We start from the raw sequence: 23,142 nt of genomic DNA, 5'->3' as shown, positions 1-23,142 counted from the left end.
CGCGCAATTGGGTCGTGTGTCTCCAATTAGACGTAATTGGTCTCGATTAAGAAGCGTCGACTCTTCGGTCTCACCGTTTTGTGGGAAGAAACAGTTTAGGGACCTCGACTCGGCTTACTTTCATTAGAAAGCTCAAGAGCAAATTTCGAAAAAACTCGGCGAATCTCGATTACGGTTTTGACTGCGCGATCGGAAAAAACGCGAATATGTCATGTCTCGCGGCGGCTCACGTAACCACCAATCAATATTATCATTTGGGAAAAATTACAGCGTTGCTCATGACTTGCCTTCCAGACTTTGCCTAAATATTTCGAGGCACGCACGCAAGAACCTTCAGCTCGACGATAACGTTCTCCGAGCTGATCTAATACTCCATGCATCGGGGTTCTCGATCCGCGAATCGCTCACTGTCAACCGGGCCCCCATTTGATGGACGACATGGGAGTGGATGGTGATTTAGCTTGTGGGAATTTTTCGGCACCGTTTCGCAACGGTTTGCAACAAAACAGCGATTCGGGGTGACAACCTCACCCAACTACGAAATTATTTTCTCCGCTGCTTCAACAGAAAGCAAAGCGAAAATATTTCTTCCCTCGTTTTAGGGTCAAAGAATCTAATTCTCTCTCTTTAGGGACCAAAAGAGTTGGCAACACTACTTTTTATATAAGTGGGAAGGGTACACACACGCGCGCAGCGCGTAAAACTGCGATGTACGCGTCCCAGGGTCATTTTTGCCACATCATCGTCTCTGTGAACTAAAATTACAAAACGACACGTCCGTTTTGACATTTCTTTCGGTCATTTATTTTTATTACCAATAAATCAAATTGGATGTCTTGGGGACATCACCACCGTACTCTGGTTTTCAAGAATTCGTGACAACAAGACACACTAGTGAATTGTTTGTAAAGTGCAAACTCGGCACCGGCAAGTGTGCTTTAATTTTGAAAAAAATTGTTTTAAGATTTGACGATTTTTTCTAAAGACGTCTGAAGTGTCATTTCCTTCCTTGTCATACAAGTAACTACTTTTGTTCGAAGAAGTCGACGACAATGTCGATAATGACGACCTTTGGCCCACTCCACGTTGTTGCAAGTCACACCATTAATATTAATCGAAGACGACCATTTTTTACATAAATTGCTTAGAAATGAAACTCTGGGCCCTCGTTAAAACGAGCCAAGTTCCACGACATTATTTATGCGTTTTCTTTGTTGCTTGAAAAAACTGACACATCTTGCAGCGAAAAACTGACTTTTTGCCAGATTTTATCGGCTTCAGCGATAATTTATCTTTTACGGAAAAAACGTACCATAAAAAGCATTAATTGTATTATCCGGTTCTCAAAATTTTTCTGATATCACCATATTGCAAAACAAAAACCAAATACACAACATTGACTTTCAGAGATAATTCAGAAACAAATAATTATCTTGATTTTTTAGATTAGTTGTTTATATTATAATCACATTATTTATGTTTACATCTGTCAAAATTTTATTCTGTTTTTCATAAAAATAAATGCTTTTAAACCAAGATCTTTATTTTAAAACCTACTCTCCTTTTAAAACTTGAAAATTCATTAATGAGGACAATTCGCAAACCAAACATTTATTGGGACGTGTTACTTTGAGAATTTTTTCAAGGTGTGCACCGACAATAGAAGGAGATTGCTGAAGAGTTATCTCTTCAGTAATGTTAACTTCAAGGAACACCGTATTAATGGGACGATAAAATTTATAACCAAAACCAGGTATTTAAGGACAACATAATGTGACAGAGTGATAGGGCACGGCCTCCCAAGTGGAAAAAATTTTTAATAACACCTATTAAGATAACTCAACAGTTGTGTTTGCTGGTGGCCTCCAAATTCACCGGATTTATATTATATAACAGTTGCGAAGAAGATAACACAAATAAAACAAATATTGCAATTTACTTTTTCCAGTGAATTTAAAAATGAATTATGACTCTCGTAATTGGCGTTAACGAGTGCAACCGTCTTTTCTTGATCATAATTTTTTTATTTTAACATATTATAAATTAATACAATTTAATCAACATTATTTTATTACAAGTTCTTTACGTTCTCTTAGCTCGCTGGGCACATAAAATTATTATTATTATCTTCACTAAATACATCACAAGAAAAGTCTTGAACGATAGAGCTATTCTTGAAAGTAAAAAAGTCTTTCTTGTGGACCAAAATTCAAAGATGAAGAGAAACTACCTGAGTAGTTACCATTTGAAATCTTTTCTAAGGAATAAATAATAAAATGGTCAAACCTGTAGTTCTAGTTACAATATTCCTCGTCGAACAAGATTATAACCCATATAAACCCTATTGTTCCCCATCGTAGAGTGAAAATTTTTTTGGGGGTTGTCCAACCGTACCTACTTGAGGAAGAATAATATAAAAATCGTGATTCGTCACTCAAAAAACACGAGAATTAGAAAATCTTGAAGATCCAATCAAGGATGACATTAAAATGTCAATTAACATTTTTCTCGTCTTGTTATGTCAGTTCACAAATGGATTTTCCAGTGTATACACTCTTGTTTTGAGTTATGTAATTCAAAACATGTTCCCCAAAAAGGTCTCATTAAAACAAAATTAGCTTCATCATCAATTTGCAGAGAGGAAGAAATTTCTAGAAGCTACGACGGTACTGTGTACTTTTAATTTTGATTTAATCAGAGAGTTGGCAACTGGAGGTGCGATCAAAGTGTGCACCACTCGATAAAATTTACCGATCTTAGGCCAATTCACGGAGTGTAAACAGCAGATTAGGCAGGGCGATAAGCCGCCACTTTGGCCCGACGATAATTAGCGAATCTCTCATTAAGCGCTAATTAATTTGTCCGTTGGAGGTTCTTTGTTGCAAGGCGCGGAGGGGCCCCATCCCCTGGTTGCGTAAGGACAATCCAACAACACGTTGTTGTGCACTGGTTCCAAATAAACAGCCGTGACGCGAGGAGCTTCTCGCGGGGCGCTTACCTTGTTCTGGACGACGTCCACGATGACATAGATGAGGAGGACGATCTCCTGTTCGTCGGAGCCCATGAGTGAGCCCTGCAGCCCGGCGGTGGCCACGTACAGCACGCATACATGGTGGGGCCCGATCATGTTGAGGCCTTTGATGCTCATCTGGTTCCTCTCGAAGACGGCGTCAACAACAACACCTCATGTTGGCGAAACGGATTATAAACAACTGCCCGACATCTTGCCACGTGACACCTGTTGGATTTCGGGCAAATTAACCGTTCGGCCCCGTGCGGATCTGGCGTGGAGGCGGCGGATGTGCCGGCCTTGTCGCGGGGGGCGTGCGACGTCGCGCCGCCACCTGGGGCTGGGCTGTTGCGGCCGTGCTCGACGCGAAATCGCGACCACTTCGTCGTTTTGATCGTCCCGCTGTAGCCAACCGACACTGTCACTGCTCGCTGGGGCGGCGGTTCACTTTCTGCACGAAATTTCGACGTGTTCAACAGGTAGTCGGGGGCGGTGGGTGCACGCGGTGCGGCGGTGCCGTACACTGAGGGGCCGACGACGACGTTCGCGGTCTAACACACTATCGACGGGCACAACAGCCGCCGAACTTGCAACTTTTCGAGTATTTTGTCGTCCAGGTAACTCGTAGCCTCAATTTTGCCGTGCACGTATGAAGGGGCCGCGTAGACTGGTTCTACCTGAGCCGTGCACCAATCGTGGAGAAGGGTATGTACAGTCTAACGCAAGGTAACTGGATCCGAGTCGCTTATTCTATGGTTATATAATTAGATAATTCGTACGGTCGCCGCATGTTCCTTGCACATTTTACTCCTTTATCCGACGACATCAAAGGCCTCAGATCGATGGATCGACAAAATCGAATCGATCGCTGCCATTTTGTCCAGGTGATAGACGCATTTGACGTGTCGGACGACGTGCGGTGAGGCGACCCTACATAACCTAATTTCACATGTCGAAACGGTTTATTTGCGAAATTCAGACCGAAATGGCAATTTCGAAGCCATTCGACTCGTTTCGAACCAATTTGCGAGCCCAACGGTGACTTTGCATCCTGTAAGTTGGCACCGGAACTATTCGCTATTGTTTGTTCGAGAAAAGTCAAATTGTGACACTTCAGGTGCGTTCAAAATGGTTCACGTTTTGACGCAAACCAAGCAAATTTGTCGTTTCGTGCCCCACGGTGCTCTCTCTAGGACCGAATCGTTGAATTACGTCCGTAAGTAACAGAATTACCGTCTCAATAATAACACGTAAATCTGGCGTTGAATTCACATGTCGAGACCGTCAAATATCGTTATTTTTTGCCTTTCACGTCCTCTTTTCGGATCAGCTTGTTGGTAAATTGTTATAAATGTGAGGGAATTGAGGAAACAAATATATTTTCTTCATTTTTTATTTAATCTTTCTGAAACACAGTTAATCAGTTGCCTAAGAGTACACTTAAGATAGCAGAACACGTGGTTTACAATGGACGAAACCGAGACACCTAAGCCCTGGATCAGACAATATTTATACACCCAAATTTATTACAACCGCAAAAATATTGTACAGTTGGTTGCAAAAAAAAAAAACGGGAAACGAAAATTTTCCTCATGTAAATTTGGTTTTGTCCATTTGTCAATTAATTGTCTACTTGACAGTACCTGTCAAATAATTTTTAAAAATGTCATTGAATTTTGAAGAAGTTTTCACATTATAAAATAAATTGTGAAAATGTATCCACTTCCCGTTTTTTTTGCACCAACTGTATTGTATTGCATAGTGGTTTTGTGAGACGCAGAATGCTTCTGAAGAAGAAGATTGGATGGTATTTGAAAGTGTTACTACATTATCTAAGTATTCTTTTAGCACTAATAAAAGTCTTGATCAAAAAATTTTACAAATATTCCAGAACTGGGGTTTAATATGAGTATAAAAAATATGTTTTTAGAATTTGCGTCTCTAATAGGTCTATTATTGTATTCAATTTGGAGTCGTTTATGGCTATCTATTAAAGCACTCGTACTTTAATAGATCTCTAAGAAAATGTTTATCAATATTTCAGTGTATTATTGTCATTTACACCAAAAAACTTCCAATATTAATGTTCAAACTTCTATTGCAGATGTAGTTGCATCCGTTACCTTGAATTACCAATGAATACAAAATTCCCTAGAATTTGAAAGTTTAATTTTTTTATTTAAAAATTAAAACAAGAGTGCAAATTTTAAAAAATAACATAAACTCGTTTTATAAGGGCATTGGCGCACTCGTCCCATACAAAACTCCCCTACGGCTCGTTTCCTACACTTGGGACTCGTGCGCCAAATCAACCCTGATAAAACTTGTTCTATTTTTATTTTTACGTCTGGAATAGTTTTCCCAAAAATATCACAGCTGTGAGTGAAGTCAAATTTTATGTGTTGTTCGTTTTCGCTTTGTGGTTTCGGACATTCAAAAAAATCGCCCACATTGTTTGTTTATTAAAACTCTGTCACAATATTTTGTTTACTGTTTTACAAAGGAAGGACTCCAGTAGTACCATTGCTTTTAGTCGTGGTCCTCACCACAATAATGTATGCATACCCACTACTACTTGGTTACTGAAAAACAAAAATGTTACTGAATATTAATAAAGGATTTGAGACGAACCTTGAATTTGAAGGAGAATTTTTTACTTTAAATTAAACAAAAATCGTTTAATGCGTCGCGCTGTAATTATAAACTTGTTCAACGTTGTACCTATTCGTTGAAAGTATACAACATTTATCTCGTGATTGGTCTTTTTTTGGTACCAGTTGGAAACACTGGACTAGGTACTTAGAACAACTTAGCTCTGAGCATAAAACAGTTATCTTGTTTAGAATAAAGTTCCGAGAAGATTTTTATTTTCATGTATTTAGTAGGTACCTGCTGCAAGAGTACCTGTTGTAAAGGTATCTGCTGTAAAGCCTCCGCACTTTGGAAATTCGCCCATAAATACATTTAAATTTATGGCCTTCTTGTCAGTTTGCCGAAACTTGTCCGATTTATAGATTTTTTTCAAAGTTGGTGGATACTTGTCGGATCTTAAAATATTTCAGACATTTTAGTAGAAGCAAACATTTTTCGAATTTTTAATTGTTCTAAAATCTCCACTCATTACATCAATGCCATTATAACGGGTGTTCATTTAAATTTCCGGTCAAAGTTGGCGCTGAAGAGTCGATTGTGAACGCACTGCGGATTACGGATCAGCTGTTTAAATCTTACTGTTGTTTGTGTTTTTACACGAGTGGCGCTTTCACAATCGACTCTTCAAGGCCAACTTGACCGGAAATTTAAATGAACACCCGATAGTTTCACAATTTTGTAAGCAAAGAGCTCAAAGTTTGACTTGGCAACGTGACAATTCGATTCGATAGATTTAACTACAGGCTTGAGCTCAGTGTTGCCAATTTAGCGGATTTCCCCCCAGATGAGGTGCATTGAAATTTAATGGTTTAAAGTGATCAGCGGAAATTATAGCTCAATTAATAGATTTTACTTCCCGGTCTAAACTATAAACTGTAGATCACGATTTTAGTTTTAAATGTGAATTCGCAGCGAGCCATTTTTTTAATAACAAAAAAAGATCTACAATAAATAAATGATCACATTCTACCCTAATTGAAACAAGTTTTCATAGAATTTATCAGAATTGATGCATAGGTGATCAGGGAAGGTCTTTGCAAGGAATTAGTTCTTGCAGAAGGGCGCCCAAAAGTAAATAGGACCTTCTATTCTTCAGCGATAGTAATGCAGGACTATCCAACCAGCAGCTTTCCAAGAAAACGAGCACCGTGCACTTTTCTCCTGATCAAAAGAGGAGAGATAGAGATGTCGGTCTGCCACCATTGGCAATACTGACTTGGCCACGTCTAGACACCAATTCCAGATTTAGTTAAATTTCGATTAAACGAATTCTTGCTGCCCAATTAACTACAGTTACATTAGAACCACTCCTAATTACGTATTAGGTTCTTGTAGTTTAATGTGTTCTTAAGTTCGAACAGATTTTATGAAAATTACTTTCTCGGAATGAATTACTGGAGACTTTCTAATGGCGTGTAGTCCGACTCCAACTCCCAACTGTTAGCATGGATTCCAATTCCCTCACGAAAATTTTCACACCAGGAAAGCAATCATTTTGTGATGAATGTAATCACATAGTGCAGTCAGGCACATTGGTAGATATCCCCAGCAGTCTCATTTGTTTCCCGTTGATTTTCTTAAGTAGTCTTAAAGTGCCAATTATGCTTAACCTCACGTGGACCGACGACTGAAAGATTGTCAGATTTTAGCCGTAATGGTGTAATTTTGTGATGACATTGCTGTTGTACTGTTACAAAAACCGGAAATGACAACCGTCAACCCGTTCCAGGCAATCAAGAAATAATTAATAAATGCTCGGAGAAAATTACAGACAATGAATTGATGCTAGTTATACATTATTTATAAGATGAGGGAAAAAATGTTGCGGCGTTTAGTGTGGAAAATGAAGAGGAATGCGCGTCAAATCGCTTAAAAGGATATAAGTCAATCGACTGACAGCCAGCAGGAAGTGGTTAAAGAGTCGGCGATAAAAACAAAAAAATCAAATTGAAGTCAAATAAAGTGGTTGAGCGGGACCGGTCCATCCTCCAAATTATTTTGTGTGGATCTCGCGTGTTAACTAAAATAGGTAAATAAAACACTCAAAACATTTTTCTGCCTGCATGCGAGAGTATTATTTTTCAATTATGTACTTGTAAATCATAATTGCCTCAAACTCATGTTCTCCATGGTCAACTAATCCCCGCAATTTAATATCACTTTTCTCCGCCATTTTGTCAAGTCTCCATATTTAGGCGAGCAAATTTGTCAGAACAACCGCAATATGTAGCAACTCGCGTAATCCAGATTGCAAGTCACCTGTCTTGCAGCAACACTCTCCAACAGGCAAATAGAGGGCACATTAGTACATGACACATCATGTTTCCAACGTTTGCAACAACAAAAGTGTGTCATTTTTTCCAAGTGATGCAAAATGGCCGCCATGTTTGCGAGCCGCAAGTTTCTAGCGCCAACTGTACCGCTTGAAAAAATGGACAGTTTTCCGAACAAACAAGACCACAATAATTACGGCCGAGCGTCTCTAATGGCCACCTGAAACGGGCAATTTCCCGGTGACGTCACACTCGATGCACCGACGTTGCGGTTCTTTCGGTTCATTCGTTTGTTTGTCTGTGGTGACAGTCGGGTCAAAATGACATTCGAAATGTCAAAGTCACATTCGGAACGTCAAATTCGTGCGGCGTTAGCTCAGACATGACTCACACATTCTGCGGCCGCAAAAACGCTTAATTGCTTTCACAAACGGGAATATTACGTAGGTATTCTCGTTTATGGAAGTATTTAGGCGATCGATTTTTTGGACAAGAAAGTCGAAACGGATCTGCTTTTGTCGAACAAACAACTTGGACAATAAACATGATTGCGGCGAAAAAAATAAATTGGGTCGATAATGGCAACCGGTAAAGTGTTTTTGATGCAGGTAGAATCGATATCGTGAAAAAGAAGATTAAAATAACCGTAATGCGACTGCATGAGTTAGATCTGTAACTGTAAAATTCCATCATTGATTCTGGTTTTAATGCCGCCATTATATCACGTAAACGCCGCACTCATCATCGTCAGCTTTTTAACTTTGGTAAATTGTGCAGTCGTGACCGGCGGAGATTTTCGCAACAATTAAATTTTCAGGTGATTGATGAATGGAGGAACGAAAATGGGTGTCCCAAATGACAGAGACACGAATGCAAAACTAACACCAAGTGGAAAAAATAGCGGAACAAAAGACACATCGCCGGGAGTACCACTCGAGGTTGCCAACACCTGGTGTACGCGCGGGGGACTTATAAGGCGCTGCCAATACAGGGTGAGTCAGCACAACGACTATTGCAGTCGAGAGTCGGCTCGGTACCACCGAGGAATTTCCTCTAGAGGGACAGCTAGTGCGGCAAGAAAAGAAGTGTTAGACGAGGTCGAGGGCCCCGAATTCGACAATGCAGCGCCGATTCGAAAGTTACGCGTTCGATCGGAGGTCTCGATTAGATTTTTATGCAAATGGAGGAGAATTTGCATCGTGTGCACGCACCCATTTAGGGAGGCGGCCGCACAGGAGATTAGAGTTGCCTTTTTCGATGACGTTTCGTGATGGTTCTCTTCTTCGTTAATTAGTTCTGAATCGAGGTACGCAGAGGTCCTTGGTCCGGAATGACGAGGTTCGGTGGTCGTGACGTCGCGTTTCCACTTCCCGAACTGTAAACACTCACAAATTAGGCGCAGTTTTTGTTCTAAACTGTTGCCAAAACCTACAAAGTGGCTACGTAGAATGTGCGAGGTGATAAAAAAATGAAAAGCAAGAGATCTAAAATGGTCGAAATGTTTTTTCATAGACAAGCGTGCAAATTCTAAAAAATAACATAAAAAAACTCGTTTTATAAGGGCATTGGCGCACTCGTCCCATAGAAAACTCCCCTACGGCTCGTTTTCTACATTTGGGTCTCGTGCCTTATAAAACTCGTTCTTTAATATACTATTATGTCTCTTTAAAATCTTGGCATTTTGAAACCCTTTAATTTGTGAACACATCAACCAATTCAAGCCATTTGCGCAACATTTCATAATAATAGCTGGTCGATTTGGAAAAATGTCGAAACGTTTTTGTTAGTGTCCCACTTGGCAGCAGGCTTGTAAAAACGCTGTCGTCCCTGTTTCTCGTCGGCGCTACAAAGTTTGAACTTTGCGCACCGGCTGGCAACGGTACCATTGCATAAATTAAAACCTGGATGAATTTTCAACTTGGGTACACTCCTTCGAAAAAGTGGAATGGTGGAAGAAGCCGAAGAAAAACGCGCCATTGGCCGGTTCTAAGCACAAAGACGCGCGATTGGCCGCCGCCAGCTCTTCCATTTTCATATTACACAAGTTGAAAACATGCGAACCCGCCCGAGGAGCCGAAGAACCGCCGGCATTCCTGGAAGGCGTCGAATTTCCCGGTCAAAGTGGGACTCCAGTGAGGCAATTGCGATCCGGCCGACCGCACCTGCGACTGGTACCTCTGCAGACGGCGGTGCAGGTACCTGCATAGCTTCGAAGGTCACACACTCTAACACAAGACATTAAATCGCGCTCTTACCTAATCGATGCCGTAAAAGCCACCGGCTTGCATTATGCATGCGGCTTGTTGGCGATCCGTGCCGCTGATTTTGACAGTTTTTCCCGCAAAGAAGGGCGCCATCCGGTGTGGGATGCACTTGACGTCACCGCTCCGATTAAAATTCAAAGAGGTCTGGCGTCGCCGGCGATTATGCACACGGTTATGACAATAACAGGGCCATTAGGGCCGAAATTGCTTGTAATTTACGCAAACGGCGAGACTCCGGTAATTGCGCCGCCGTAAATTCCTCCGGTTCGATTTTCTCCGCGTTGGCGCTTTTTATCCGGATCCGGCGATAAAACGCCGAAGAATTACTGTTTGGGCCGGTATGAATGTCGTTAAAATTGCGATGTTGGCGAACGGGTTCTTCTTGCGAGGCGACAACCGCGAGGAAAGCTAGAAATGTCCGAATTGTGGGACAGATTTGGCCCCGGGACCCTGCACCAAAGTCAACAACTGCCGTGGTATTGATGGCCGTAGAGGAAGAGGACGCGAGCCGCGATGGGAGTTTCACCGCGGCGAAAAAATTACGATGGATGATGAGGTTCGTCACCTGAGATGGGAGAATGGCGATTATTGTGGCTTTCTTTGTCCGGTTTATGGACGTCGTAAATGCAGATGATTAAACAATAATTAATATCTCATTGTCAGAACGTGGTGCTTCGGGAGGTATTTGCAATTTGAACACGCCCAGTGGTCGTTGGGACGTTTTTCAGGAGATTTAAATGCGTCATAAAGTTTTCAAGAATGTACTGTTTTTGGATTCTACTTTGGTGGAGTGAAAAAATTGGAAAAAAATCTTCGATGGGAAAAAATGATCGAGGGAATCTTTCGGGAAGTGGCTCAAGAAGTGGATTACTCATATTTTTCAAATTAATGAAGAGGAATTGATAGCTTCTGAAGTATCTAGGTACTAAAAGATTAAACTAGGTCAAAAAAAAAATCAGACAAATGTTATTTTTGACAGATTTAATAACAAAAAAATTCCAAAATGTCAAAAAAGATACATTTCAATGGCACAAGATACAAGTAAACTAAACATATTCCAATAATATAGCGTGATCAACAATGACTGCGTCTTTTGGCAATGAAAGAATTGAAAAATATTGGTGTTTTTTGTGTCGTTATCGGCACTATCCGTATGTTCTAACTTGACACGATATTAAAAAAAAGTTAGGTTATGTCAGTTATGTTTGCTATTACAAAAATGAACCTTTGATTGTAAATTTCAAATTTGCCTGTCATAGGTGACAACCGGAAATGCGTTTAGATTACAGTGGTACCAAAAGTAATCAAATTTTCACTGTTACCAACAGATTCAGACATTCTTGATCACGCCGTAAAAAGTGTCCCTAAAAGAACGTACAGTTGGTTGCAAAAAAATCGGGAAACGAAAATTTTCCTAATGTAAATTTGATTTTGTCCATTTGTCAATTAATTGTCTACTTGACAATACCTATCAAATATTTTAAAAAATGTCATTGAATTTTGACGTTAATTCTAACCTATCTCTCGTAAGAAGGAGTCACACTATGGGAAAATTGTAAAAATATGTCAATTTTATTCTGACAGTTCCCGTTTTTTGGCAACCAACTGTATATGAAAAGTCCTGTGGAATTGTGAGGCTCCATAATTTTATTGTGTCGAACTATGTACTATTCCGGACACGGAATCTTGGCCACAACTGACATTTAACTGACAAATATGTGTGAACTGGCCTTTATTGAATATAACCCAACTTTTGACTCGATAATGCCATTTCCCTGCTTTTTTGATGTCACAAGAAAAACTTCAAAGTGATTTTTAATAACTGTCATTTATCAGTGACACTAATGATTGGTTTACATCATTTTTTTAGAAATGTCTAAAAAATGTTGGCCAAGATTCCGTGTCCGGAATAGCCGTTGAAGCTGTCCAATCAAATGTCAACAGTCTAATGTCAAATTATTAAATCTTAGCGTCAGCTGTGATTTTGACATCTTTGTTGTTTTCCTTGTGATTTTCTTCAGTTTTTCGATATTCTAATTACTTTTCACCTTACAATAGTCTTTATTAAAAACCTGTCATTAATAGAGTTCCATAACCTCTGTTTTTCTATTTCGTATCTATCACAATATACCCACTACAAAACGACAAAAATCAAATAGACATATAGTCCGTTTTTTTTTATAATCAATTGTCAGTGTCAAAATACAAAAAAAGACCAAACTGTATATTAAAAATCATTGACATTTGGTCCAGTTCTATCTCAATTTCACCCTAGATCATTATTGAGGTTATGTTGCATATGTTTATGAGTGTGTCACGTGTTTAATTTAAATTTAAGTTGTCAAATGTGACAATCGGTGACAATTTCACAAGTCAATGTTTCAGACGTGATTTATAAAATTCACTGTTTCGAATTTTCTGCCAACCTAACAACACTTTGACCATTGATTAAAAAAAAAACAGATTTTATTCGAAATCCACAGGACTCTTGATATAGGTATGTACAATCGCGGCCATCCAAAAGTGAACGATAGCTTGCGAAAATTTTCGTATTTTTCGTTAGATTAAATCAGGCTGTATTCATTGGCGTTCGTGCAGCAGGCGTTACTATTTTAATAATAAGTTGTAATAAATAATTTTTAATAAAAATGAGGTTGAGAAGTAATTAATACATATTAACGTGAAAGTAAACTTTAGTAAAGGAATCTTTCCAACACCTATTCGTATTGGCCTTGCAAGCCTGTTTTTTTGCCAAAGTTTCTTTATATTGAAGATGCAAGTCTTATCGCAATGTAATTCTCTCGCCACAGATGCCAACGACCAATTTTCTTCTAGCTTTGCAATAGCCCTAGCTGTCTGAATCGGAGTGAGATGTGGCATTTAAAAAAATATATTTTCAATAATTTTTTTAACGCTAGTGTCAAACTTTGACATTTTAGGACGCCTATGATTTAAAGTAAAAATCAAACTATTAAAAAAAAACGTTCACTTTTGGATGGCCGCGATAGTACATACTTACGTTCTTTTATAGACACTTTGTATTTATTAGTTCTCAAATTATTTTAGAAAATTTTAATCATTTAATTTACATTTTTTAATATTTTCCGTTTTGAACCGTTTGAACCAAAATCTGTAAAAATCGTATATTCAGAACTCGAGCTGTGTTATTTGCGCTTCCACGATAAATAAAATTTCCTAATAAATTTTAAATTAAAGTCAACTTTTATTTATGTTGTAATGTACCGTAATAGCAGATTGCATGTTGGACGGTTTTATGTCTCAATACACGTTTCGTTTCACTAACAATTAACATACAACAGTTAAACCTGTAATATTTTTCTTGGCCGCTTACTCTGGAAAAAATTTCAATATTTGATGGCCATTTTAGAAGTCATCAAGTGTAGCAAAGTGTTTTTGGTTACAAATCGTCCATTTAAAACACAATATAAAGTTGTTTTTGTTTTGTATAGATATTTTTTATTTCTTCTTTGAAATAATGTGTGTCTGTTCGGCAATAAACTCTAGACGCACCTCGGTGGCGTTGCAGATAATATTGTTCGAGCCCCCGGAGCAAAACAGCTGTAAGTTTACTTAGTTTTTTATGGCGACCTGTGGGCTGTAGGAGCTGCAAAATGGCTGCAACTCCAATATTTACCGTAATGTAAATTATTTGAATATTTCGCTAACCCGTACAAACATCTGTTGTTTGCTCCCGTCGATAAAAACCATTCAAGAGCGAGCACGCACGCTGATAGAGCGACGGGATAAAAACGAAGAAGCCGACGTCCCTTCCGGTGAAAGCAAAAACCGACATTTTCAAAATCAGAATCGCATATTCTAGAACGAAAAACAATTCACATTCATCCATTTCCACACAATTCAAACGAGCGTGTAATTACAATCGGAGGTGGTCCAAAAATAGACCGGGGGTCACAATGTCACAATCGCCCATAAGCACAAGTCATGCTCGTTTATTGTACGAAACCGTGGGTAATTCACCCAAACATGTGACCCCTTTCCGACGAGGAAGTGAACGGTCGAGACGGAGATCCTCCCGGAATGGGACCGGGCCCGATAATTGCAAAATAAACGAAATAGAGGCGCGCAACCTCGGCCTGTGGCGCTCACGACGGGCCCCGAATGGGGGCGATTTTCGGCCGCTTTTTCTCTATCTCCGTCTCGATCGATTCTCGAGGCACGGCTGAACGTGGCAAGGCTGAACAAGGCAACGTTGGCTGGATTATATACCGGTGCTGCAGAAGAGCAAGCTGACAAGATACCAGGCAATGACCGCAACGAGAACGTTGAACCGAAGACTCCATTTCACCGGAGCGGCTAATTCAGTTCCGGGATGTCTTGTTTGTTTATTTGGACTCGGACCGAACGCCTCTAGGACCGGCCCCACATACTTTCCAAATATTCTAAGCACGGAGCCGCGCCAGGGTCGGACGGAGTACGCCCAGCCCGCCTGCTGCCCCCCGGTCCGGTCCTGCACGCACTGTTCCCGTCTGATGATGTTGCAACTCTTTTTAGCCGCCGCAAAACGGCCTTTTTTCGCAGCAATAGAACCGTGCAAAGGCGTGCAACAAATCGACAACAAAACGAGTTTTTCTATGAGGATTTGCATTCATACTCCGCCTGTTTCGCACAACGAGCGCCGAACAATGCCCCACATCCCGACCGAGCCGAACAGCTCGTCTCAACAACAAATTTACCCACTTTTAGTTACCGTCCATTTTGGAAATTTGAAAAACGCGCCGGCGGAGCGGCAGCGCTCCCTACACACTCCAATCAGAACTTCCACATTTCTATTTTGCCTAAAAAAGAAACAGCCCTAGAGCCTAAGCTCAAATTTAACACAGCATACCCCAAAAGGGACCTCAAACTTGCCACCAACATGTTGAAATGTTAAAATTCCTAATCACGAGCTTGAAATTTTGACTTTTTCGGGGCGGGTCGGCAGATTTGTAAATGGCGCTGCACACGATCGATATTAATTATTGACACCAGCGCCCTCAGTACAACAACAAACGTGCAATAAGAAATTATTATTTGGGTAGAAATAAACTAGTAAAGTGTCCTTTGCGGCACGATTTCGAGAAATGGAGGACATCGAATGGACCGTGGTGAACGAGGGCCAGCTCCTGGACGCGATGGTGGGCCACAAGCCCGTGGGTACGTACGTCTCGAACCTAACCTCAAAAAACTACAAGCGCTTTGCAGGCGTCAATAAATACTTCCAAATGGCGTTTATTTGCGATAAGTTTGCGGAGAACTGCCAGAAAGAGATCAATTCGGCCAAAGTGTGGGCGCACCTAGAGACGATGTATAATCTCGAGGCGCTAGACGAGAGCGAGTCAATTCCCTTTCCCAACTCGGAGCGCGATTTTGCCCTGCCCGAATCGGAATTCGGGACGCTCCTCATGAGAAAGGAGGACGACAAAAAAACGGTGCAGAAGGGGCGGGAGACGCCCAAGTCGCTGAAGGAGCCGAAAAAAGACGACAAAACGGGGGTCCGGAGCAATAAAGACGTGCAAAGGCGCGACAGTAAAGACAGCAAAGAAAAAACGCTGGGAAGTATTAAAAAAGAATTCAAAAAAGAGTCAGACAAGATTAAGACCAAAGGTAAGAGTAATAGTAATGCGCCCAAAGACGAGAACAAAACAAAAAGCAAAAATGATGACACACCTAAACCTGCAAAGAGGCCCACTAGGGGTAGTTTGAAACCTGACGACTCGGGGTCCAGCGGTAAATCTAGTCCCGTGACGGTCACGCCACCTGTAGCGAAAAGGCGGCGAATTTAGATTTGGGTGAAAAATACACGCTACTGTACAAATATTATAAAGTGCCTCATTAGAATAAATTGTATTTTTTTAAGTATCATAAAATGTTATTTTCGACGACGATTATCTCTCCAATCGGCAAAAAAATGCGTGTTTAGATTCGCCCGCCTCGTTCCGTAGGTACTTGTCGTAAAAACATAACACGACCGCTTCCACTTTGAACCCGAATTTCTGGTACAAAAACAGAGCCGAGTTGTTGATCGACACGTGCAGCGTGATGTCTTTGCCCAAGCTAGTCTAAAAGTAGATTTATGTAACGTTTAGGAAAAATAGTTGTGCGAATTACCTGTATCAGGTGATATAACATAAATTTCCCGATGCCGACATTCCTCCATCCAGGCCTCGTAAATATGAAAGAGACGTAATTCTCGGTGTACTTGACGTTAGGAACTAGGAATGCGAACCCGACTATGAGTTTTTTGTACAGAACTACGCAACTAAAGTCGGGATATTGCAGACATTCAGTCACTAAAAATAATAGCGTTGAGAAAGATGTTAGGAGTAGGGTTTAAAAACAAATTACGGTCGATCCCGGACCAGAAAAAATTGTTGCATAAGCTGTTGATGGCGGGTATGTGCTCGGGCTGTACGTATGTGTAGTCTATAGGCGCCCTAGGCGGCAAAACGTATCCTGTGTTCTTTTCGTTCGCTTTCATCTGTACTTCCGCCATTAGGCGCAACCATGCCGGATAAGTTTCTGTATCTCTTCTGATGTATGGTTTCAAATAAATACTACTGTAAGGTGACAAAATCAGTTCTTTTCTAATACCTCCCATCAGCCTGACCTTCAACTGGTTCCCTCTTTGTTTGGAAGCGCCTACAAACACAACTGACCACACCGCATCGCATCCCAACACAACTTACTACTTAAGGAAGTATTATAGTGACACAACGGATCCAGCAACTTGACAGTCTCTTTGCTCTGCTCACTCTGGGGCTTATTTTTAACGCCACTCTCCACCTCACCGGAAATGGTCTCATTTTGTTTTAGATAAGACGCAGTCAGTTCATCACCCAAGTTAGAAAATACTGTTGAGTTTTTGTTCAGTTTCAAAAGCCTAAAATTTGAGTTTTGGATGTGGCCCGTCAAAAAAACCCAACTCACTTCCTAGAAGTGCTCTCGAACGTCGGCAACAGACTCTTCCTTTTATTTACTGTAAACTGTTTAACCACCTGAAAATATTAAATCGTTTCAAACAATTTGACTGTTGATTGTGGTCTGGTCCCAAAGAAAGAACAGCACAGGAAAAAAATACGCAGACAACTAAAACCCGTCGGATCACTTGATTTTGTAGTTGAAGTGCGTGAATCGACACAGTGACAGTGTGTACTGTTTTTCATATAGTTAAAAAAAAACATTTCATTACGTATGTAATTGTGGGGTAACAAAAATGAAACAAAGAACCTTTGGTCATTTAGTACTTTTTTAAATTCACCCCCACAGCTGTGATTTTGCGCCGCCCGCCACTGGTGAAAATATTCTGCCCAGATACCTAGCTGTGCTGTTTTTTCGGGGGAAGTCTACCTTTTTTGGTTCTTCATCGGGGGCCCTGTCCGACGACTCTGACACGTTACAAGATTCCACGCTGAACAGAGGAGTCAACAAATCTTCGTTCTTCACGTGTTTGTGCAAAATCTGCGTAAACAATTCAGCGTCAGAAATGGACATTTTCAAAATTTTCACTTTCTGTTTCTCATTGGTAAACGCCGAATCTGCAAGGTTTTAGTGAAATATCGCTCAATTTTCAAATTATGGCTGTTTACATATATTTGAAATGACATTGGGGGTGAGTTTTGGGTAAGTGAGGGCCCACCAAGCTGGCTCGTTCACAACTGACGTGCCCGACTTGAAAAAGTAAGTGCTAAAGTGCGACAACGTCCCAGCGACGGTGCCCACCCATTTCTTTTTTTTCTTACTGAAAAACTCAAGATTAGTGGCCAATCACCCAACCAAGTGTCTACATGCTCACAAGTCCTTGAGAAAGAGGCTTTCCCAGTTTTTGTCGATGAGGGACGCCACGTGGTTGCGCCAATGAAAGTAGCCCTTGCGGCCCAAGCCCGGGCTTCGCGATTGCAAGTGGTACAGCACCAAAACTAACACTTTTAACCTAGACGATTTGTTGAAAATGTGCACTTTTCTATCGGAACTGGCTTACCAAGACATCTTTTCCCTGACGAAGGATTCGTTCCCCGACGCGGAGCACTCTCGGCACGTGAACACGAAGAAAATGTCGCCTTGGAGGCCCCCCGGAACCGAACCGTTCTTGAGGCATCGCAGATGAACATTTTCGGAACAAGAACTGCACGTAAGACCCTCGTCCAGACAGTCTTCTAACTTGCTCGCGCAATATTTACAGAATTTGGGCTCAGTGGTAGTCATTCCGGGGCAAATAAATTAATTCGGTTTTCACGATAACATAACCCTACAGAACACCTTTAAACGTTAACTTGGCAACATGGCAATCATGGCATTCATGGCAACATTGGCAACGCAAAATGCAGCGATCCTCGTAGTGGGGTGGCAAACTAAATGACCGCGCAAAAAATTTGAACGCAATCACACACCCGGAGTAGCCCCATAGCCCTCCCTGAGTCGACTCTGAGCCCACCCGGAACCGACCCGGAGCCCACCGGGAGCTGATCCGGAATCCACCTGGAGCCCACCCGGAACCAATTTTTGGAAAGTCCGGGCCCGTTGTCTTTTTTGGAAGGTCAGGGTCCGTTGTCTTTTTGGTCCGCTCCGGGTGGATTCCGGGTCGGCTCGGGTCAGGTCGCAGAATGCCGATCAGAGTAGGCAGTGGCATGTTAGTCATGTGACCTTGGTATGGCATCCGATTGCATGGTGGGAGAAATATTTGACATTTTCTGGTTGGGAAACAGCGCAGGGAAGCTCGTTGACCCAATTTATTTATTATTCCCACAATACGGTGGAATATTTTAATTTCGATTTAACCGTCTCAGGCATTACGAAATCGAATAAAAACGAATCGTGTTGTTTTGTCAAAATAGCCGTTTGAACGTTGTGGGAGTTTCGAATAAAAAAATGAGTGTATTATAAAATTTTATTGTATAATGATGTACAATAATAAATATTACAATATAAAAATATAATTTAATACAAAACCTTACGTAAAAAATTTGTAAAAGTGGATATAAAAGTTCATGTAAATTCTTACAAAAAAGGGGGAAAATATACAAAAACAAGCTTCAAATTTACAGCTTGGTCTCGTGCCTGAACGGCCTCCTGAGATGCCTCACGATGGCCGGAGGCGGATTGCAGTCCGACTCGTCATCGGCCGAGTCCACATCACCGTCACTACTATTCGTCGACGCGACAGTCTGTATGGGCCTGCCAGCCCTCTGCCTCCTGTAATACTTAAACTCTCTGGGCAACGTGTACGACCTGGGAAGCGACACTTGACTCTCCAAATCCGACGGAGCGTGCGGCCCTGGCAGCTCCACGGCCTCCGGTTCCGGCGGCACTATGCAGTCGCAGTACAGATACCTCGGCGCCAACAGCAACTCTGGCGTGCGACTGCGGGGGGCCCTCGGGGGCGGCCGCCTGTTCAGATTGACTCCGTAGCTGGCCAGGTTGTTCAACGAGGCGAGACTCAACAGGTGGGGCTCGACGTGGCGTTTGGCCCGCGGAATGGGCTGGCGGTCGTCCAGGTCGGCCCCCTCGGGCCCCACCAACTTGCCTTGTTTGATCTCCTCTTCGATTATCTTCAATTCCGCCAGCTGCTTCTGCTTCTTCTCTTGCAACTTCTGGTGGATGTTGACTCGGGAGCCGACGCTGCTGCCTTCGTTCTCGCTCGACGACGGCAACGGCCGCCTCCAAAATGGCACTGCTACAGTCCCCAGACCCGGGGGCGGGACGAAACTCGTCGGTTTCTTCTTCTTGCGGTACAGGGCCGCGGCGGAGGGGCTGCTGAAGCGGCAGTTGAACACACCAGGTGGAGCCGCCGGTTTCTCCAAGAGCCGCCTCACGTGGAAGAACTTGTAGTAGAGAAGCATGAAGAGGATGCCGGCGGCGAACAGGACTAAGGCGAGGACGGGGACCAGTTCCCAGTGGAGCGGACGGACTTGCCAGACCGCCGCCAGCCAGGCCCCCACCAGGAGGCAGTTCTCTAAGAGCATCACCACGTAGAATATCGTCATGGTGCGGCCGTGCGGCTTCTCCTGGAGGTTGACGTACGCGAGGATGTAGATGGCGGCCATGAGGGCGCACACCCCCAGCTTGCTGCCCCTCTGGCCGTGAAAGGGGCTCCGCGGGGACAACAACCAGAGGAACATGCAGGCCCAATGCAGGGCCAACACCAGAAAAATCCACGAGTGGTAGCTCGCAGCGTACGCGGAGAGGGCGAGCGCTCTGGCGGTGACGGTCCCCGCTCTCCACAACAACTGCGACACCACCCCCAGCCAAGTCAGCACCAATCTGTCGACGCTTTGTACATGTTTGCTGAACGAGGCCAACGCCCAGCAGACGGAGAAGAGCGAAAGGGCGGCCGAGACGGTCACCAGGTTCGAGGGGGGGCCGTGCGTGGTTCCCGGTAACAGGCTCAGCTGGAGCAGCAGCATGGGGGCCGCTTGTAAAAAACCGTGTACCAATCGTAATATACACAAATCTCGGACTTCGCGCTTTACACTAGATAAATGAACAGGTACCAGAAGTCGGCCGTAGCGCCACAACACCCCCAACTGCATCACATGCAGGATGATGACCATGATCCTGGGCCAGCCGGACGGTTTTTTGGACAAGTACCAGTGCAGGGACAGGACTTGGGTGACGAGGGTCGTCAGGACGATGGCCCCCAGACATTGGGCGAACAACAATTTCAGACCGCGCTCGTACAACGCGTAAACCATCAGGATGTCGAAGACTAAATCACAGAAGTATGCAGCTAGGGAGACTACATTGAAGAGGAGGTCGCATAATGGCAAGAATTCTGCCATGACTCTGGACGAATCATCACATGCTGCAAGGGAAATGGGGGCTCACGAGATTTTCGACGAAATTATTCACGTTACATACTTGATCTGCTGTATTTGTTTGGGCGATTGCCCGCATTCCTAACCTCCTTTCATTCTTGGGACGATCTTTTAACACCTGCTGTCCTATCTCAAACGGCCGAATTCCAAGTCCTCATAGTATTTTAGGCGGAACTTCACTCAATTCGCGAGAACTTACACTGAATTTAACACCCACTTCTGCCCGAATATACAACATTTGACAATTTATTTAAAAGGACACAGTGGCGCAAATCGTTTTGCGGAAAGGAATGTGGAGGCGGTTAAGGTCACGGCCACATTTGACCACCAACTTTTTTTCTCAGCTAAATTTATCGCCAAATATCCAGAAAAACATGCATCATCCAGTACAAAACCTAAACTGACGTAAACGGTCCTAGTTTTTATTGTAACGAGACCCACACACGAAATAAAACAAAGAAGTGTAACAAATCTTGCGTGACTTTAACAACTTCCAAACATTTTTGAAATTTGTTGTCACACAAGTTCATGGCATGGTTAGTTTATTAAGTTCGTGTTCACGTAATTAGCATTTTATCTGTTGTAAATGGACTAAAAAAAGCGCCAGGAGTGTCTAATCGTTATTTCCGAAATGGATCTGACGACTTTATTGAAGAACAAGTTGGCTAAGAGCGCCGGTACAAAAAAATAAACAAAAAAATGTGTGTTTTGCGTTTACGATTTTATTTTTTGTTAGATTCGAAAAAGCCTCCAGCTGAGCTGGAAAAACTGGAAGATGAGCATTTTCAAAGTTACATGAAGCAGTATAGTAAGAAGTTGCCTAATACAACCAACGGTATTCCCAGATTCTATAACAAATTGCCTAAAGAAGATGAGCCCTTGCGCCAGAAATTGCGGGAGGAGAGTCGCTCCAATTTGTTGAAGAGGAGGAGCCAGAACCTCCTGGACAACAATGAGCTGAAAGAGCTCTGGGTGATACTGGACCAAAATCAGAGCTATCCAGATGAGCAGCTAATCACATATGCAGACTACCAAAAAGTGGTATCATTAGTGGGTTCCAAAGTAAAGCCATACTTTACTTCTATTGTGTTTGCAAAACTCCAACAAGGTGACCCTCAAGGCAGGGTCTCGATCATGTCATTATTCAATTATGTAATGCGCAAAGTCTGGTTGCAGCAGACCAGAATTGGCTTGTCACTGTATGACAGCACAGGGCAGGGTTATTTGACCGAAATTGACTTGGAAAATTACATAACTGAGCTGTTACCAACTCTGCCCCAGCTTGAGGGTCTGGAGAAGTCATTTTACAGTTTTTACGTTTGCACGGCCGTCCGTAAATTTTTGTTTTTTTTGGACGTGGTCCGCGCCGGTCGGGTACGAATTCTGGACATTCTGGCGTGTTCGTTCCTCGACGATTTGCTCGAGTTGAGAGATGAAGAGTTGAGTAAAGAATTGCAAGAGCAGAATTGGTTCAGCGCGCCCTCTGCCTTGCGAATTTACGGTCACTATCTGAATCTAGACAGAGACCACAACGGAATGCTCAACAAATCCGAACTGGCGGGCTACGGCTCGGGGACTCTCACTCAGCCCTTCTTGGATCGCGTTTTCCAAACCCTTCTGACATACTCGGGCGAAATGGATTACAAAACGTATCTAGATTTGGTACTGGCGCTGGAAAATCGAGCAGAACCACAAGCGCTCGCGTTTTTGTTTCGCATTTTAGACATCAACAGTCAAGGATATTTGGATGCCTTCACTTTAAATTATTTTTTCCGCGCCATTCAGGACCAAATGAGGGCGCACGGGGCCGAGGCGGTGTCCTTCGAAGACGTCAAAGACGAACTCTTCGACATGGTTAGGCCCAAAGACCCCGAGAAGATTACTTTGAACGATTTGATCTCCTGCGGACAGGGAGACACTTTTGTCAGCATTTTGATAGAGTTTCACAGGTTCTGGGCCTATGAGAATCGAGAGGCTGTCACGGCGGAGCCTTCTCAAGACTGAATCAATCGTGTATGTGAGTTTATGGCGCTGTGAATATACGTATTTATTGATTAATTAATAAAGGATTTAAGTTTTGGAAAGCTTTTATTGGCATTGGGTTATCAAAG

The 23,142-nt window shown here is 42.5% G+C and overlaps 5 protein-coding genes across 6 annotated transcripts in view; 2 read left to right on the top strand and 3 right to left on the bottom strand.

Moving 5' to 3' along the window:
- Positions 1-3,724, bottom strand: part of fus (fusilli) — a 36,068-nt gene extending 32,344 nt beyond the window's left edge. The window contains exon 1 of one of the 2 annotated variants that reach the window (XM_069039297.1): positions 2,999-3,724. In XM_069039297.1, coding sequence (XP_068895398.1) covers positions 2,999-3,148 — 150 coding nt within the window. In that variant the 5' untranslated portion in view covers positions 3,149-3,724. The remainder of the gene's footprint in view (positions 1-2,998) is intronic. The other variant, XM_069039298.1, reaches the window with a different exon arrangement.
- Positions 3,725-14,186: 10,462 nt separating this feature from the next.
- Positions 14,187-16,793, top strand: MrgBP (MRG/MORF4L binding protein). The gene is made up of 2 exons (XM_069039389.1): positions 14,187-15,374; positions 15,423-16,793. The coding sequence occupies exons 1-2, from the start codon at positions 15,302-15,304 to the stop codon at positions 16,001-16,003; spliced, it is 654 nt and encodes a 217-aa protein (XP_068895490.1). The 5' UTR covers positions 14,187-15,301; the 3' UTR covers positions 16,004-16,793.
- On the bottom strand, positions 16,049-18,507 carry Atac2 (Ada2a-containing complex component 2). The gene is made up of 9 exons (XM_069039315.1): positions 18,199-18,507; positions 18,013-18,150; positions 17,807-17,958; positions 17,568-17,755; positions 17,148-17,215; positions 16,907-17,100; positions 16,566-16,859; positions 16,329-16,510; positions 16,049-16,279 (listed from the first exon to the last, which is right to left on the bottom strand). The coding sequence occupies exons 1-9, from the start codon at positions 18,420-18,422 to the stop codon at positions 16,106-16,108; spliced, it is 1,614 nt and encodes a 537-aa protein (XP_068895416.1). The 5' UTR covers positions 18,423-18,507; the 3' UTR covers positions 16,049-16,105.
- A 583-nt stretch (positions 18,508-19,090) lies between these two features.
- Positions 19,091-21,322, bottom strand: LOC138124304 (XK-related protein 7-like). Its single transcript, XM_069039310.1, has 2 exons — positions 21,075-21,322; positions 19,091-21,018 (listed from the first exon to the last, which is right to left on the bottom strand). The coding sequence occupies exon 2, from the start codon at positions 20,993-20,995 to the stop codon at positions 19,256-19,258; it is 1,740 nt and encodes a 579-aa protein (XP_068895411.1). The 5' UTR covers positions 20,996-21,018; positions 21,075-21,322; the 3' UTR covers positions 19,091-19,255.
- A 213-nt stretch (positions 21,323-21,535) lies between these two features.
- Positions 21,536-23,109, top strand: LOC138124317 (serine/threonine-protein phosphatase 2A regulatory subunit B'' subunit gamma-like). The gene is made up of 2 exons (XM_069039330.1): positions 21,536-21,708; positions 21,768-23,109. Exons 1-2 carry the CDS (start codon positions 21,663-21,665, stop codon positions 23,033-23,035), a joined length of 1,314 nt encoding a protein of 437 aa, XP_068895431.1. The 5' UTR covers positions 21,536-21,662; the 3' UTR covers positions 23,036-23,109.
- The last annotated feature ends 33 nt before the right edge of the window (positions 23,110-23,142 follow it).

This window comes from Tenebrio molitor, chromosome 2 (assembly GCF_963966145.1).
Source record: "Tenebrio molitor chromosome 2, icTenMoli1.1, whole genome shotgun sequence".
NCBI classification, from domain to species: Eukaryota; Metazoa; Arthropoda; class Insecta; order Coleoptera; family Tenebrionidae; genus Tenebrio; species Tenebrio molitor.
Note: the sequence above shows the minus strand (reverse complement) of the source record. Positions and strands in the feature narration are given on the sequence as shown.